Genomic DNA, 17662 nt, shown 5'->3' on the forward strand with positions numbered 1-17662 from the left:
CCCTTTATGCTGTTTATCCTTAGTTTCTCAGTTGGGGTTTGGTTTTATTTCCAGAAAATATATATATATATATATATATATATATATATATATGTATATATATACAGAAAAAAATGGGAAGAAATTATGAGAATTTGATGGTATGGGGATTATAGCGACGGCGTCCACTTCTTCTATTCTACTAGTGTAATTCTATGTCACAACAAGATTACCACCACGCGGCGGCGGCGGCGGCGGCGGCGGCGGCAGCAACCTTGTTCACACCCTTCACGAATGGCTTTGACAGATCCTCCACCACCGCCGTTGCCTCCCACCAAGACCCTGAACATCAACACTACAACCACATAGCCCACCAGATCCGAAAGGAGAAGCTCCGCCTCCAAGGCTTAGACCCGCCACCTTCTCAGCCATCCTTGGTCGGAATTGAGGAGGAGGACGACGACCAATCTGCTGGCGCTGCTGCCCTTCACCATGTCTATGACTCCACCGGAATTTTGTCTGAAATGTTCAATTTTCCTCAGCCACCACGGCCTCAAGCTGAGTGGTATGGCAACCGGCAAGAGATTAACGCCGGTGACTCCGCGGTGGCCATGCAGCTTTTTCTGATGAACCCAAACCCTCGCTCACCGCCACCGCCGCCCGTGTCGTCAACCCTCCATATGCTTCTTCCAAACCCATCTTCAGGAGGGTCTTTTGGACAATTCACATGGGGGGTAGTTCCGGAACAAGAAACAGGAGGAGGAGGAGGAGGAGGAGGAGGAGGAGGAGGAGGAGACTATTCTTCCTCAAACCCTAACGAAGGCCGTCTTTCTTTGTCATTATCCTCATCCATAGAAGCTGCAAAAGCGGAGGAATTGAGAATGAGTGACAGCGGGTTAGTTTATCAAAACCAACATCACCCTCAACAAGTCCATGTTGGAATTGGTTCTTCTTCTAATTCTTCCTTGGGAGTTGTCAACTTGTTGAGAAACTCAAAGTATGTCAAACCCGCACGAGAATTACTTGAGGAGTTTTGTAGCGTTGGAAGAGATCAGCTTAAAAATAATAATAACAAATTGAACAACTCAAATTTGACGTCCAACTCCCATGGCGGGGACGGTGGCGGACTCTCGTCCTCGACGTCAAAGGATCAACCGCAGCCACCGCCACCGCCCGCTTTGTCAGCCGCTGATAGAAATGAACATCAAAGGAGGAAGGTCAAATTGTTATCCATGCTTGATGAGGCATGTAATCTTCTTCTCTTCCTCAACACTCAATCATTAGATTTACCACTTTTTTACTTTTTTTTTTTTTTTTTCTTTTCATTATTTTGGGAAATTCAATTCTTTAAAGAAGAATGGATAATTGCTAATTAAGGAAATTAATGTCAATTTATAAATGAGTCATACTATTGTGGAGATTCCTGATTCATATCACAAACAGGGACATATATAGGAGGTTCTGTAATATGATGTTGTTATAATGTAATTGGGGTTTGGAAAGTGCAGGTGGATCGAAGATATAACCATTACTGCGAGCAAATGCAAATGGTGGTGAATTCATTCGACGTCGTGATGGGGTTCGGGGCAGCGGTGCCATACACGGTGTTGGCGCAGAATGCGATGTCGAGGCATTTCAGGTGTTTGAAGGACGCCATAACAGCGCAGCTGAAGCATAGTTGCGAGATGTTGGGTGAGAAGGATGGGGGAGGAGGTGGAAGAGGAGGGTCAGGAATAACTAAGGGAGAGACTCCAAGGCTTAAGCTGTTGGAGCAAAGGTTGAGGCAGCAACGAGCCTTCCACCAAATGGGCATGATGGAACAAGAAGCTTGGCGTCCCCAACGCGGCTTGCCCGAACGCTCTGTCAACATCTTGCGTGCCTGGCTCTTCGAGCACTTTCTTCACCCGTACGTGTCTTTCTTCCTACCTCTTTAAGCTTTTCAATTAAGAAGTGGTTCATGAGAGAAGATCATTAATTAGTGAGCTTAAAGGATGAAGGTTGAATGTAAGTGATTAGCAGAAAGTTGGAAAAAATGAAGAAAACAGTGATACACTGTCCTAGGATGTCAACATGGTCAGCTAAAAGCTGTCGGAAAAAGCTAGCTAGTAAGTAAGTAGTGAGTGAGCTCCATTAAAAACCCCTCTCTATACCCGAGATGATGAGTTTATGATGATCTTCATAATGATGAAGTATAACAATCCAAGTCCACCGCTAGTAGATATTGTCTGCTTTGACCCGTTACGTATTGATATCAGTTTCACGGTTTTAAGTTGCGCTACTAGGAAGAGCTTTTCACATCCTTATAAGAAACGTCTCTCCAACTGATATAGGATCTCACAATCCATCACCCCTTGGGAGCTAATTTCCTTGTTGGCATACTGCCCGGTATCTAGCTCTTATACCATTTGTATCAGTCAAATCCCACCGCTAATAAATATTGTCTCTTTAGGCTTTTCCTTTAACGGCTTCCCTCAAGGTTTTGAAATGCGTCTACTAGGAGAGGTTTCCACACCCTTATAAGAAATGTTTCGTTCACTCTCCAACCGATATGGGATCTCACAATCCATACCCCTTGGGGGCCAACGTTCTCACTGGCACGCTGCTCGGTGTCTAGCTTTGATACCATTTGTAACACGCAAATCACACCACTAACCAATATTGTCCTATTTAGGCTTTTCCTTCAATGGCTTCCCTCAAGGTTTTAAAATGTGTCTACTAGGGATAGGTTTCCACACCCTTATAAGAAATGTTTCGTTCCCTCTCCAACTGAAATGAGATCTCACAATCCATACCCCTTAGGAGCCAATGTTCTCGTTGGCACACTGCTCGATGTGTAGCTCTGATACCATTTGTAACAATCAAATTCCACCGCTAACAAATATTGTCCTCTTTAAGCTTTTCCTTCCAGGGATTCCCTCAAGATTTTAAAATGCGTCTACTAGGGAAAGTTTTCACACCCTTAGAAGGAATATTTCATTCCCTCTCCAACCGAAATGAGATCTCACAATCCATACCCTTTGGACACCAACGCCGTTGTTGGCACACTCTTCGATATCTAATTCTGATACCATTTGTAACAATCAAATCCCACCACTAGCAAATATTGTCTTCTTTAGGCTTTTCCTTAAAGGTCTTCCCTCAATGTTTTAAAATGCATCTCCTAGACAGAGGTTTCCACACTTTTACAAGGAATGTTTTGTTCCCCACTGCAACCGATATGAGATCTCTGATAGAGATGGAGAGCGAGAGCAAGAGCTCAAAGAAAAAAAGCGGAAGTTTAGATAAATATAATCAATGATTGGGATTGGGGTTGCAAAGTAGTGTTAGATTTGTATTTATAGTAAATCCCTTTAATCTGTTGGTTTGTTTTCTCAGGTACCCTAGTGATGGTGATAAGCATTTGTTGGCGAGACAGACAGGCTTATCAAGAAATCAGGTGAGTACATAAGGTTTTTAGTCAGAATTAAAGACATGAAACAAAAATTAGCACTGCACCCTTTGGATTCTTTGTTCTGAAAAAAGTGGAACAACAATAAATGGGCAATACCAAGTACACTTACCCACACACATGCAGACATTGAATAAATTTGAAGTAAGTAAAGTAAAGTAAAGACAAAACAGAGATTATTATAATATTAATAGTAACAAAAACAAAACAAAACAACAATTACATATTACTGTTCAAACTCCCTTCCATTTCACTGTTGAGTTCAAGCAAGAAGCATGCATGTTGTGTTTGTTGGTTCATTAATGGGATGCCTGCATTTTGCAGGTATCCAACTGGTTTATTAATGCCAGGGTTCGGCTGTGGAAACCCATGGTGGAAGACATGTATCAACAAGAAGCCAAACAACACCAAGAACAACAAGAACATGATCATAATAATAATGATACAGATGAGGACACACAATCCAGTCCTCCGCCCACTTCCTCCGCCGCACCACCACCACCACCACCACCACCACCACCACCACCGCCACCACCACCCTTCTCATACTACTACTCCTCCTCCTCCTCTTCCTCCGCATCCACTGCCGTAACCCAGGCGGCTGCGGCGAACTGCTTTCCGGCCAACCAGTATGAGTCAGAGCTGCAGGACACGTGTCGGCGTGTCAGCGTTCTCGCTGCACCTGATCAGCAGATGAGGACCACAAGCGGCTCAGCCACGTCTGACATCCCCGGGCCCACCAGACTCATAAGATTCGGGACCACAGCGGGTGACGTGTCGCTGACACTAGGTTTACGCCACGCCGGAAATATCCCCGACAACAACCCTTCTTTCTCCCTCAGATCCGAGTTCGGAGGCTGTTAAATCCTTAAACCTCCATTTCATATAATTTAATTTTTATATTCAAACACCTTTTTTTTTTTTTTTTTTTTTTTTTTTTTTGTTTAATTTTCTCTCATATATATATATATATTTAAAAAAGAAAGAAAAAAAAAAACAAGTGAAAATAATCATTTTAATTTTCTGAACTTTACTATTATTATTATTATTTAAAATATTTGTTACATTCAAAAATTTTAATTATGTCTCTTATGTGAGGATGAAATATGTGATTCAAGACCTAAGTTATTTATTGTATGAGATGAAATTTGGTCTATATTAAATGCACATTTAATTAAAAAAAAAAAACATCTTATTTCATTTCGAGAAGAGACACATGTGGTCCTTCCCCTAATGCTTCGCCATTTTTCGATCATTTTTTCTAACTCGATAAATGAGGATTAATTCAAATTATTATAGTGGGCTAGTTTAATAATTAGAGAGTGGTCGTTCGGTGTGATTATTCATCATTGACCTGGTCAACGAAAATATGTGTCGACTCGTTTGTTAATGTATCCGGAACTCTAGTTAAGAAGGGATAGAAGGGAGGGTAATAAATTTTGAATGAGAGATAGAATTGGTGGATTTATTATTTAGAAAAGTTATAAATTTCGGAGATGCGTTTATTTAATGCCTAAAATTGAGGGGTTGGTCTCAATTGAATATGAAGATAATGTGAAAGTAAATGTTGGTCTCTGGCATGTAGGGACCCTACTAACGGCTGTCTTTTTTTTTTTTTTTTTTTTTTTTTTTTTTTGTAAAAATAACGTGGGCCGTTAGTTAGGGCTTTTCAGGCCCATGATCCACAACTAACCCCTATCCTTTTCACAATATAATGGCTACCGCAATGTCTTTTTTGTTTTTTGCTTTTTTTTTATTTTATTTTTATTTTGATTTTTAAAAATAGATTTTTTTTTTTTTTTTTTAAATTTTACCTATCCTAATTAATAAAGACCCGTCCCGTACCATTCCTTGGTTGGGCCCACCTATGGGCATGTGGCCCTTAATTAATACAATGCCCAATCAATTTGGAGAAAAAAATTTGTAATTTTTAAATAGTTAAAACCTTATTTAATTCATTTTTAATAATTCTTGCGTAATATTAGACAAACTATTAATATTATTATGAGTGTTAAGTTTTAATTTTATTGCTATGGTATATTAATGTAGACCAAATAATAAACGAGCATGCAAATAATTACGTTTACCATATAGATATAATATATTAACAATGATCGAAAATCATGAAAATAATCGATGATAAATATGGGTACAAAACTGGCTTAAAATTGCTCCAGACGACTGAAACCAACAACAATTTAGTGTCAGTTTGATCTATGGTAAAGTCGATAGAGGATAGAGCGGTTATTATCCGAATTAATGAAATAAGTAAATAGTATATTTATAATAAAAAGAAACTTATAGAACACATTTATTAAATAATTAGTCTTAACTCGTTCATTTATTGGATTGGCATATGGGCCTGACCATTTGGGTCATATTTGAAGGGTCTATGTATATAATTCAATGTTTTTATATATTTAAAAAAGTATTGTTTTAATATTTATTTTAGAAATATAATTTTTAAAGTTAGATATTATAGCTTTTAGTGGGTAATTTTTGTTAAAGTTTCAAAAAATTAATAACATAAATAAAACATTAAAAGAAACCTTATAAAATCAATAATTTTATCGATACGAAAAAATCAATTTTAAAATAATGCTATTTAATAAATCAAATTTCAAAAAAGTTAGTCTAAACTAAATTAAATTTTGATTACGGAGTTGAACCAACTTATGAGCTTGATTATTGAAGATCGGGTTAGCCTAACCTAAGTACAAATAGTGTGTTAAGTTCATTGAACTCCATATTATACGATCGGTCTAGACTGTATTAAAGAGCTTGAGACTATTTCCATATATATAAATAAAGAAAGAAATAAAACTTAACCGCCATACATTAATTAAATAAAAAATAAGAGAGTGGCTCAAAACTAATAGGTTAGGTTGAAGAAGATGACCAACCATATATGCATACTCCATGTTAGGGTTGAGAGGTGGCATGTGACTCAAAGTTTACAATGATATTTCATATTAAGATATTTCAAATAGCTAAATTTAATTTTTCTTTTAAAATTGAATACAAATACGTAAATTCTAACCAATATATATATTGTTTTTGTTTGACCAATTTATCTTCTCTCTAGAAGCAAGCTTCTTCCTTTTGTCTAGTTCTTGGACGACTATCGAAAAGAAGGAAAAAAAAAAACGTACCCAACATTGTAACTACGGACAGAGTTCTTACCGTCTCTTCATACAATAGGAACACTTCCAGTATCGATTGAATTTTTAAGTAAGACCCCTTATTCGATCAATTTAGCTAGATTAGATCAATCAATTATTTTGTAACCACCAATGAATTAAGGAAGTTAGAGACCTAATATGTTAAAGTTATCATGAACTGAAAGGCCCTAAACCTAAACCAAGATGTGTGTGAGAGAGAGAGAGGAAGAAAAAGGAAGAAGAAAAGGGTATGAGAATCCCAAAACGAAGAAAGTTTCCAAAGAGAAGAGGACAAGGAAGTGAATGCCAATGATAAGCAGCAAAAGGGATGATGGTATCACTTTTGAGGTGGACTTTGGGGTTCCTTCAACCTACTACTCACATCAAACCCTAAAGATTCCTTCCAATTTGAAATATTGCATTTGTCTTTCTCTCAACTCAAACCCCTTTTATTCCCCTTTCAACTAAACTCTCAACAAATCCTCCTTCATCACATCTCCCTTTTTCTTTTCCACCCATCTTTTTCTTTCCACGCTTAACCTGAACCAACTCAACCCGACCCCGAAACAAATTAGTGTATGCATTCAAAATAAATAAGAAAATATTGGGGTTAGTGAGTTTTAGCCTTGTATTTTATTGTTGAAAAGGGCCAGTTTTTGAAGGGAATCTGTGTTGTAGTGTATGAAACTTGGTGGGTCTTGGTTTATGTTTTGGAGAAGAATCTGAGGTGAATGAAACTTCGTGCTTGTTTTGGATTATTGAAAACAGTGATGTGATGAGATGAGATGAGCGTAGAAGTAGGTGAATCCATGAAGCATGTCTGTCAGGATTTGATATTGATTTGATATTAATAATATTTATTTATGATACCAATGGATGGTTGAGTAACCCAGAAATAATAACAAAAATATGATATGGGTTTGAATGTTTGTTGTATTTTTGTTTGGTTTAATAGGATAAAATAGAAGTTTCAACCCTCTTTGTCTAACTCTTCTAATGGAGATTCAAGTTTTTAGCTGTGTGGGAAACTCCAAACAAAATAAGAATCTTTTTTCCAATCTCAATATTAGGTTTTCTTCCCGTACTTGTTTAAATCTATATTTTTTTTCAAAGATTGGACATTTTTTAAGTCACGACCTAACCTATTTTTCCTATGAAAATAAAGTATCACTAGATGTTTGACATGTCTGTATAAAATCTTTTACAACATTTAACTATAAATGTTGTCGTAGAGTTACAAGGTTCACAAAATTTCATTTAAAATAAAAAACTAACATAATTGATAACCAACTTCAAAACAAGAAAACAATTACTTACAACAAAAAATTTAAAAGAAATGTAAGTAGCATCGCTGTTGGGGTTGAGAAACTGTTCTATGAGCTCAACTTTTCATTTTGGGTAAGGTTGGATGTGTAGTATTTTTTTACATGCGGTCTATGCATACACATGTGAAACCATCAACATGCTCATATACGTGCCCCTGGGCTTGACTATGCTCATGTTGTCAGAAGCTACGGGAGGGAAAGGTGTGCGTATCACACCATAATTTATGCATTCGTACTAATCATACTGGGTAAGTATCACAATGCTCGCCATATACAACATGCACAAGCTCCCATAGTTTCAAATTATAGTATATACTTATGATACAAAACATATTTCCATTCTTTTCATGGCATAATGTTCCTATGAAACATTCATATGTATACTAGACATACATAATGTTCCTTGACTTATCATTGTCTCATAAGCAAATGTGAACATATTATCATAATATACACAACGTACATCATATTACAACATTCACATCATATGGTAAATCATACCATAACATAAATCATCACATACGAGATAAGATAAGAGGACGCATAGTTCATAATATCATATTTTTTTTTTTGTGGATATAAATTGTGGTGAAAATAAAAAGAAGAATAGAAATAAAAGAATAAAGGAAAGAAAAAGGGTTGAAAAGAAAGAAAGAAAAAAGAAAATAGGAGTTTGGGTGCATTCTTGTGAGGGTTATATGGAAGAGAGTGAAGCTTTTGGATTATTCGGACAATTATATGTCAGTAAACAGTCTGAGAGGTGATGTCCCCTTTTTGTATATCAATTATTTCTGAAGAACAGCTGATCTCTATGCACTCTCTCTCTCGCTCGCTCGCTGCTTGTTTTTATATGCGCAGAGAGAACAATAAAAAAGGACCCAACTTTTTGCTACTCACCACACAAATATGCAAATGAGGACCTCTCTCTTTCTCTCTTTATCACTCTAATCTTAACTACATGAGTTGGTTTGAGCGGTTAAATTTGACCCACCATCCAAATATGTCGTAAAAGAAGTAAAGAAAAAACTTGAGAAAAAGATCTTTTGAAACAAAGAAACCTTAAACACATAACTTTTCAGTTCTATTTGTTGTTGTAGTCACAAGTATTTACAGTAGAGAAAATACTAACTAGCTTCCTAAACTTTCTCCTTGAGTTAGGAACCACCGACAATCTTCCTAATTAAAGCATAAAACTTGATCCACAGTCACAAAACTAATTCTCCTCTAGTTGCTCCAGAAGTTAGTAATTTATTCTTCTAAGTCAAGTTTATTAGCTCACAATCTGTAAACTTGACTTTGTTCAAGATTCTTTACTCCTAGCAATTTTCCATCTATGCAAGGTTAACCCTTGCCAGAGGCTTGGTTAGAATATCTGCACGTTGCTCTCTAGTGCATATGAACTCCACAACAATTTGTCTCTTCTCAACACACTCACGAATGAAGTGGAAGTGAGTGTCAATGTGTTTGCTGCGTCCTTGAGATACCAAATTCTTCATCAGTCCAATCATAGATTTGTTGTCGACGTAGAGAGTTACTGGCTTCAGTTCACTTGTAGTCATTTCACTTAACAAATTTCTCAGCCATAATGGCACGACACTGTAGATGCTGCCATGAACTCGGCCTCACAGGAAGATAGTGCCACAGTTTGCTGCTTCTGATATTGTCAAGAGATTAAATTTCCGTTAAGATAAAATGTCATTCTTGCAATACTTTTTGTATCGTAAATATCTCCAGCTAAATCACTATCGGTAAAACAGACTAGTTCTTTAGGACCTCGCCCTCTTTGATACTTCAGCCCATAGCTTGTGGTAACTTTCACATAGTGGAGAATGTGTTTAACCGCTTGATGATGCACCGTAGTATACTTTTTCCTTACCTACTCACCATTCCAACACCATATGAAAGGTCCAAACGAGTATGAGTCAAGTACCTCAAACTTCTGATGACGCGCCTATACTTAGTGGAATTCACCAAACTTCCTTCAGCATCTTCCCGAGTTGTAACTTTGCTTCCATGGGATACTTGGTTGGGTTGCACTCTGCCATCTTAAGTTGCTGCAACAAATTCTTAGCATAGGTTGATTGCTTTAGCATGATGCAATCTTTCCTTTGGTCCACTTCAATACTGAGGTAGTACGTGAGTAACCCGAGATTAGTCATCTCGAATTCTTTCATCATTTGCTACTTGAACTCTTTGACGTCTTCCACACTGGTATCGATGACGATCATGTCATCAACATACACACCAACTATGAGTGTTTCAACCCCATTGTTTCTTATATACACTGCTGGTTCTTGCGACTGAAGTTTAGGGGTTTGCTTCAACACCACTCGCTCCACTAGACGTGTCCATCCAACTCAACTTAATTATGTGGCTATCCTTACACATAGGGATTTATCTAACATTACACTCCCTTCCTTTCCTCTCTTTATCGTTGTCACTTCTCCTCGGGTGATTTTGCATCCTGACTCTAATACAAAATGTTGGATTTTAGTGAGTTTCTTCGTGTCACGAGTAGTTTGTGACTCGACAAGTTCTATGTCGTAAACTAGCTTGTTTGATAGTGCTAAGGTACTGCCAACATGATGGATGATCTCCAAGTCATCGGAAGAATAATGATAACAAGTATAATACATGGGCAACATGCATGATGTCCTATCTATAAGGACAATAGGAGATTATTGGCGGAAGCAAAATTATGCCCTGAAAGGAGCATGCTATTAGCGCCCTGCGCAAATGGAGAATCAAAGCAGACAAAACAATGTTTTCCTTGAAGACCATAATTGAGAAAAAGATGTTGAAGCACATGCAAGGTGACAAGACACCAAAAGAAACATGAGGCACGTTCGTGACACTTTTCTCAAAGAAGAACAATACGAGGTTTTGACTTCTGGATAATGAACTATTATCAATCTCACAACGTAACATGAAGATTGCTCAATACCTACATAGGGTCAAGTCAATTTGTCAGTTGATTACTAAACTAGATCCAAAGTTCGTCATCGAAAAAGCTCGAATGAAGAGAATTATCATCCATGGATTGTGACCAGAATATTGAAGCTCTATACAAGTAAAAGACGGAGCAACACTAAATCATCCACCAAGGTGGATACGAAAATTGTGACAAAGAAAAAAGTCATCAAGGAACCGCACAATCCTTAAGAGCTCAGAAGAATGACAATTAAAGCTTTCAAGAGAAGATATTTGAAAGTATTTTCTACAACTGCGAAAAGAAGGACACGTGTCCAAGGATTATTGATCCACGAAAAAGTTCATTAAAATTAATGCGACAACTTCCAAAAAGAAGATGAAGGATGAATGTGATCAGAGGAAGTATTACGTGCCTTAGAAGAAGACGAGCTAGCTGATGGTAGAACATATCAATTAGGAGAATGGCTTGAATTCGAGTATTTAATAAAATTTTATTCTTAAAAATAGTAACTATTCAATTTAATATGATTTATTACTAAATTAATGTTTTTAAATTATAAATATTAACTCATTACATAATAAAAATTATATGAAGTGAACTTGTTACAAATTTTAAAATATTATGTTGAGATATATTATAAAAAAAAATCTAATTTTCAGAATATCTTTACTAATAAATTTTCCGTTGAATTTGAAATAACTAAAAGAAAACTTAAAACGGATGTGGAGAGAGTGCATCAATTAACTATATAATAATAGTAATAATAATAATAATAAAACATCTTAATTGACCTTAATTACTCTACAAAGTGCCTTAATTAATCAATTCTTTCAAAGCCTAATTCACATTAATATTTATTACATGCGTATATCTTATAATTTAAATATCTTGGTCGTGTGTGGAAAAAAAAAAAACAATAATTTTTACATTAACAATAAAATAAAATATATTAAAATAACAATAATTTAGCCTACTCCCCTAACTTAAACATAAAATTATTTAATATAAAAATTATTTGGAGTATTTATTTCCTCGTATAAACTTTATCCAACCAAAGAAAACATAAAATTCAAGGGTTGACATTTTGTAGTTGAGTCAACTCAATCGATATAAAAATAGGGTTATAATCTAATTTAATCGAGTCTACTTTTAAAATTATTAGAAAAATTAATAATATTTAATATTTGTAGCCAATGTCTATACTGTGAGTTATGCCTGTTTGATGAATCTTATAAAATTTTAGTTATTAATGTAACGTATACCGTGTATAAACATAACCTAAGATTAGGTTAAATGGGTTGAGTGACATTATTTATTATTTATTATTTATTTTTGTGTGGGGACATTACCCCTTACTTTTTAATTTATGGTATCCATAATTTCATGTTTGCATATATATATATATATATAGAGAGAGAGAGAGAGAGAAATGCATAAGGCGTTACGAGTTGCTCGGAACCAGAGAAACTTGGCCGCTATGTCTCCTTATGGAAGAATCACATCGGTTTCTCAGCACATTTGTGAGTTCTTGCACTAATCAATCACACACACCTAACAATTAAACCATTCCATTCCCACTTTTCCACTGTTCAATCGCTTCCCCATTTGGTGATTTCCGCCCATTCTCCACTCTATTTGGCGTCTTCTTTAGTCGCTCAAACCCCACGATCCACTTCTCTCACCCCCTCAAACCAACATTAAATTTCTGAAAATACCCATTTCAGAAACTCCACCTTTTTCAATGGAATTTTGTTGCTACACGACCTTCTTTTTGTATCACCATTTTTTCATTCTGGGTCTGCAGCAACCTGAGCTAATGGGTCCCTTTTTCAATTGATCATTTCTGGTTTCTTCCATTTTGGCTTCCTTCATCCTTTTCTCCCTGTTCTGTTACTTCTATTTCCTGTCTCGGAGTTGGGTTTGGCTACAATTTTTAGTTGGGTTTAAGGCTTTTGGAAGCAGATTGAAAGTGGGGTTTGCCCAAAAAAGAAAAAAAAAATGCTGGGGGAGGATGCGAGAACAGGGCACACCCGCTCTAAAAGGTAGATTTCAATGTGTTTTTGGTCTGTTTTCGTGCTTGAAATTTTGCCATTCTGTATTTGAAATGCTGTTCGTTGAAAATGAGGGTTAAATTTCAAGTTCAGATCCTCGTGATAGAGCTCTGAGAATTAGGAGGTAGTGAAAGTTTGTCCTGTTTTTGTGAAATTGACTGATTCATTTTGTAGCTGAGAGTTGTTGTTGTTGTTGTTTAGCCTCTGTTTATTCTTGAAGATAATTGTTTGGATTTTGAAGTTTTGTTATCTGAATCTTTGTCCTTGACTTCTTCTTCCCCTACTCATGTTGTAGAACTCTTTTGTCTTTGCTCTACGCATATGGCAGCTCGCTCGACAAGAAAGCAGTTCAAGATGATCCATTACATAATTCTCTCCAATTATCCAACATTGTAAACATGGTAAGATGTTTTGTTTCTTTTTTTTTTTTTTCCTTCTCAACTATTATATGCTGAGCTTAACCAGGCAAGAACTTGTAAATTACTCGAAAACGATATGGATCAGGATAAGTTTTATGATAGAAATTGGAATTTTCATTGAACACCAGGATATGAATCAGGTGAAAGAAGTAGAACGTAAGAAAAACTTGTCACCAAAGATGGAAGTTCATAGTTCTTTGAAGCATGAGGTATGGATTTAAACTTGAAAGTTCTTGTAGATGTAATCAGAAGAATAGCAACAATGAACCAATATGAATAATCAGGCAAACTTTTTGTTAGATTATTCAACTTGAGAAGCGATTGCAAGATCAGTTCAAGCTCCGCTCGGCGTTAGAAAAAGCATTGAATCATGGAGTTCTTCCCTATAATAACTCAGACAAAATCTCAATGCCAAAGGTAAAATAACCTCTTTGATTGTTTTCAGATGATATTCACAAGTGTTTGATCTCAATCAAACTTTCCTAGCATATATTTGATTCACTTTGACTGCAGTCAGCCATGGAGTTAATCACGGAGATCGCGACGTTAGAACTAGAAGTTGTGCATTTAGAACAATATCTTCTTTCTTTATACCGAAAAGCATTCGAGGGACAATCATCTTCTGTATCCCCTGCTAAGGACGAGATGTCGAAATTGCCTTCGACCCCTAAAGGCCGATCAACGGTAGTTCCCCTACCTGATATTGCCTCCAAAGATGAAAACTCAGCAGCCCTTTCTGGTTGTCAGTCACTTGAAAATCCAAGCAAGGATTGCAGTGATAGAGATGGAAAACTTTCGGGTTCCAATTTTTATCGTTCTCAATCATCACTGACGACATCGAACGCAGCTTCTTTAGATAAAGCGTCCGCTTCGGTAGTGTCATTGGATAGAACTCTGCGCGCCTGTCATTCCCAACCAGTGTCCATGATGGAGGTAGCTTTTTGCATAAGTGTTTTTGAAGCATTTTCATAGGGTACTAAATCGCTTGTTTCTTCTTCACAGTATGCACAAAATGTTTCCTCCAATATAATCAGTCTTGCCGAGCATCTTGGAACTTGCATTTCCGACCACGTTCCCGAGACTCCTAATCGGCTTTCGGAAGACATGATCAAGTGCATATCAGCTATATATTGCAAATTAGCAGAACCATCTCTGTCAAATCATGGACTTTCATCTCCCATGTCTTCTTTGTCATCAATCAGTGAATTTTCTCCAGGAGAGCAGTATGCTATGTGCAGCCCGGGGTTCCGAAACAACTCATCCTTCGATCGATTGGATAATCCTTTTCTCGTGGAAGGTCTTAAAGATTTTAGCGGGCCATACAGTACCATGATTGAGATATCACGGATTTGTGGCGACCCTCAGAAGCTACATGATGTCAAGAGTTTGCTCGAAAACTTCAGGTCAGCCTATGTATATTTAGGCATCAGCATCACAAATCTTTTCCCGAGCGCTTTCCTGTTATCTTACAGTCTTCGTTTTTGTCGTCGGGTTATGTTTTAACAGGTTGCTTATCTCGCGTTTAGAGAAAGTTGATTTGAGGAAGCTGAAGTACGAGGAAAAGTTGGCTTTCTGGATAAATATTCACAATTCACTTGTGATGCATGTAACATGTCAACCTTTTGCATCTGTTAATTTATCCTTACACTTTTTTCCCCCACCGAATCGATTATAATCGTTTCTTTGTTTACGAGCAGACGTATTTGGCTTACGGGGTACCCCAAAACAATATCAAGAGAGCCTTCTTACTCTTGAAGGTAACTTCAGGAGCCTAAACTCTCACTATGATCATTATGACCATTGCTCACTTTGTGTATGTTTTACAGTCTGCTTATAATATTGGAGGTCATACAATTAGTGTAGACACAATACAAAGTTGTATTCTTGGCTGTCGGATGCCTCGTCCTTGGCAGGTATGAAATGCTCGATTTTCGTTATATTTTTCGGAGCGTATTCCCATCATGATGTGATATTGTCTTTCTTGGCTGTTCACTAACCAAGGGAAATAACATTTACTTCTCTAGAGGCTTGATATAATGTATTTGACACGCAGTGGCTTCGGCTTTTGCTTCCTTCACGGACGAAATTGAAGATTGGAGATGAACGCCAAGCATATATGATCGATCGTCCGGAACCCCGTTTACATTTTTCACTTTGCTACGGCAGCCACTCCGATCCTGCGGTAATCTTAGAATTCTCTGTTTCAACCGTTAAAAATTAAGTCCCGACACGCTTAGAAGTTGTCATAAATCATTCAATATCATTTCAGGTTCGAGTTTACACACCGAAAAGAATGTTTCAAGAACTGGAATCTGCAAAAGACGACTACATTCGAGCCAACTTCGGCGTACGAAAGGATCAAAAGATTCTTCTTCCAAAGATCGTCGAGTCATTTGCAAAGGACTCCGGACTGTGTTCATCTGGCTTAATGGAGATGATTCTCAAGAGCTTGCCTGAATCTCTGAGAAAGAGCGTGAAACGAGCACAGCTCGGGAATCCTCGGAAGAATGTCGAATGGATAGCTCCAAGTTATACTTTCAGGTATCTAATTTCTAAGGAGCTGACGACTTAATTTGCTTGGTTGCATTGTTTTTAGGGATCAACTCAGACGCTAAAATTTTTGCGCATTGGATTTGATTTCTCATTTGTACATATAGGAAGCATAAGCTAAGGCATCTGAGCTTGAAATTGAAATGTCTATATCTTCTTCCCTTCCATGTTTTGAGCTTCACATTGTTCATCAAACCTGTGTCATCAATGTTGGAATAGACTTGTATAACTTCTTAAACCTTTAACAATTTTGGTCATTAGTATTATCCAATACTGTGAATGTATAAAAACATGCCGACACAAACTTCATGGTACATCGAGCAACTGTCCTCATCAAGTGTTTTGTACGTCCTTATCGAGAGTTTTAGTGGGATAAGAATTGACACTCAGTTAGTGGAGCTAATACGATGAAATGGGTAATTGCATATTTGATCTAAATGGATAGTTATTGGGATGTTATTAAATTAGGAAACAAACAACACAGTACTGAGTGTGGCAGTAGGAGCACTCGTGATCGATTATTTATTTTAAGGACAAAAGTTGAGGATCCTATGTAAAATATATGTTTTATAAATTCAAATATCTTATGAAGATCTTCGTCAGCTGGAAGATTGGTGAAGTGGGCTTTCTATTTCTTGTCTCTTTTCCATATTACTGTTTTAAATAATACTACTCTTTGAGCCCACAACGTGCTCGATGACTCATCCAAATTTAGGCTATCATCTTAGGGCACAACATGAATATGGCATCAACCAACGCACCATATAACGTGTGCATTGAAGAGGAAACGAGCCATAAATAAGATAGGGATAATGAGTAGACACGAGTGTTATAGTGAGGGCAAACGTTGCGAGACGAGTGTCTTGGGTGACTTCCTTTGAAATGGATCTTTTAAGGATAGTACCGGGCGGCACGAGTGTGCCGCTATTGCGCCCTAACTTGAGTGTCAATGGTTGGATTTTTCACCCACTCTCTGGTACGATATCTGTAAATAACATGGTAGGGGCACTTAGGGTCAATACCTTGGTAAAACTTAGATGGATGGGTTGTTTGAGATGTTTTGATGATATGAATGAGACGTGGGCCTGTTCTCAATGGCATGACTGAGGGAGTTGCGATGGCCGATGACTCCCTGTAGCTTGGGATGACATCAAGAAATATGAGCCATGTTGATTGAGAACCTAGATGATGTAGGATATGACATTGCATTTGAGAGACCTTAACCCCGAGTAAAGGCAAGGTCGAGCCGAATGACTTGGCCTAATGTAGAGGTAAGTCGGTTGATTGTGTCGCAGATGATTGGACGTGCATGTGCAAGCGTGTATGACTGAACAAGTTAGGATTGCGCAAGAACGATGTTTGGTTGACGAAAACAAACCTCGCATAAAATCCGACAAAGTTACAAAGCCGGGCGACAAATGAATATGGGACTTAGATTCCCCTTAAGGCTAGTCGTGAGTGTGTTAAGATCAGATGTCATATGGTTGAAAAAGTATGCCCATGAATTGAGAGTTAAAAAATTGATCATCTTGAATTGGCTTTGTATCCATCTTGTCTCTAACATTCTTGTTAGAGGTTCGAGTTTGACCTTGACTTTTGTTCTTATGGAAGGAATAAATGATCTTGGCCTTGACAACTACGATTGTAGAAGGTATATCATCAAAGGTTAGTTGGTCTAATTTTGCCTTCAAAATATCTCTGCTAACGAGTTTTGATTGCTAACAGATTTTGTCTTATTAGGTAAGTCAATCAGTCGATCATGGCTCCTTCACATCGACTGAAAAGCTAGTCGACTTT

General features: G+C 37.2%; 2 protein-coding genes across 3 annotated transcripts; both read left to right on the plus strand.

Annotated features, from left to right (window-relative positions):
- Nucleotides 1–44: 44 nt before the first annotated feature.
- Nucleotides 45–4337, plus strand: LOC111794724 (BEL1-like homeodomain protein 2). Its single transcript, XM_023676841.2, has 4 exons — nt 45–1223; nt 1488–1885; nt 3355–3415; nt 3752–4337. Exons 1-4 carry the CDS (start codon nt 195–197, stop codon nt 4289–4291), a joined length of 2028 nt encoding a protein of 675 aa, XP_023532609.2. The 5' UTR covers nt 45–194; the 3' UTR covers nt 4292–4337.
- Nucleotides 4338–12273: 7936 nt separating this feature from the next.
- Nucleotides 12274–16113, plus strand: LOC111796239 (uncharacterized). Of its 2 annotated transcripts, none has more exons than XM_023678999.2 (11): nt 12274–12887; nt 13192–13297; nt 13444–13524; nt 13616–13732; nt 13829–14248; nt 14318–14718; nt 14822–14921; nt 15013–15072; nt 15142–15228; nt 15369–15497; nt 15585–16113. In XM_023678999.2, the coding sequence occupies exons 1-11, from the start codon at nt 12844–12846 to the stop codon at nt 15885–15887; spliced, it is 1848 nt and encodes a 615-aa protein (XP_023534767.2). In that variant the 5' UTR covers nt 12274–12843; the 3' UTR covers nt 15888–16113. The 2 variants fall into 2 exon arrangements, with proteins under 2 accessions (XP_023534767.2, XP_023534768.2); XM_023679000.2 differs by having other exon boundaries at nt 13225–13297.
- The last annotated feature ends 1549 nt before the right edge of the window (nt 16114–17662 follow it).

This window comes from Cucurbita pepo, chromosome 5 (genome assembly GCF_057944985.1).
Source record: "Cucurbita pepo subsp. pepo isolate OVF chromosome 5, ASM5794498v1, whole genome shotgun sequence".
Taxonomy (NCBI): Eukaryota; Viridiplantae; Streptophyta; class Magnoliopsida; order Cucurbitales; family Cucurbitaceae; genus Cucurbita; species Cucurbita pepo.

Excerpts from the sequence above, each read along its gene's own strand:
- LOC111794724 (XM_023676841.2), top strand. The coding sequence starts at position 195 with ATGTCACAACAAGATTACCACCACGCGGCGGCGGCGGCGGCGGCGGCG. Across the intron at positions 1,224-1,487 it reads TGTTATCCATGCTTGATGAG|GTGGATCGAAGATATAACCA; the intron begins GCATGTAATCTT and ends TGGAAAGTGCAG. Across the intron at positions 3,416-3,751 it reads CAGGCTTATCAAGAAATCAG|GTATCCAACTGGTTTATTAA; the intron begins GTGAGTACATAA and ends TGCATTTTGCAG.
- LOC111796239 (XM_023678999.2), top strand. The coding sequence starts at position 12,844 with ATGCTGGGGGAGGATGCGAGAACAGGGCACACCCGCTCTAAAAG. Across the intron at positions 14,719-14,821 it reads AGTTTGCTCGAAAACTTCAG|GTTGCTTATCTCGCGTTTAG; the intron begins GTCAGCCTATGT and ends ATGTTTTAACAG. Across the intron at positions 15,229-15,368 it reads GGATGCCTCGTCCTTGGCAG|TGGCTTCGGCTTTTGCTTCC; the intron begins GTATGAAATGCT and ends TTTGACACGCAG.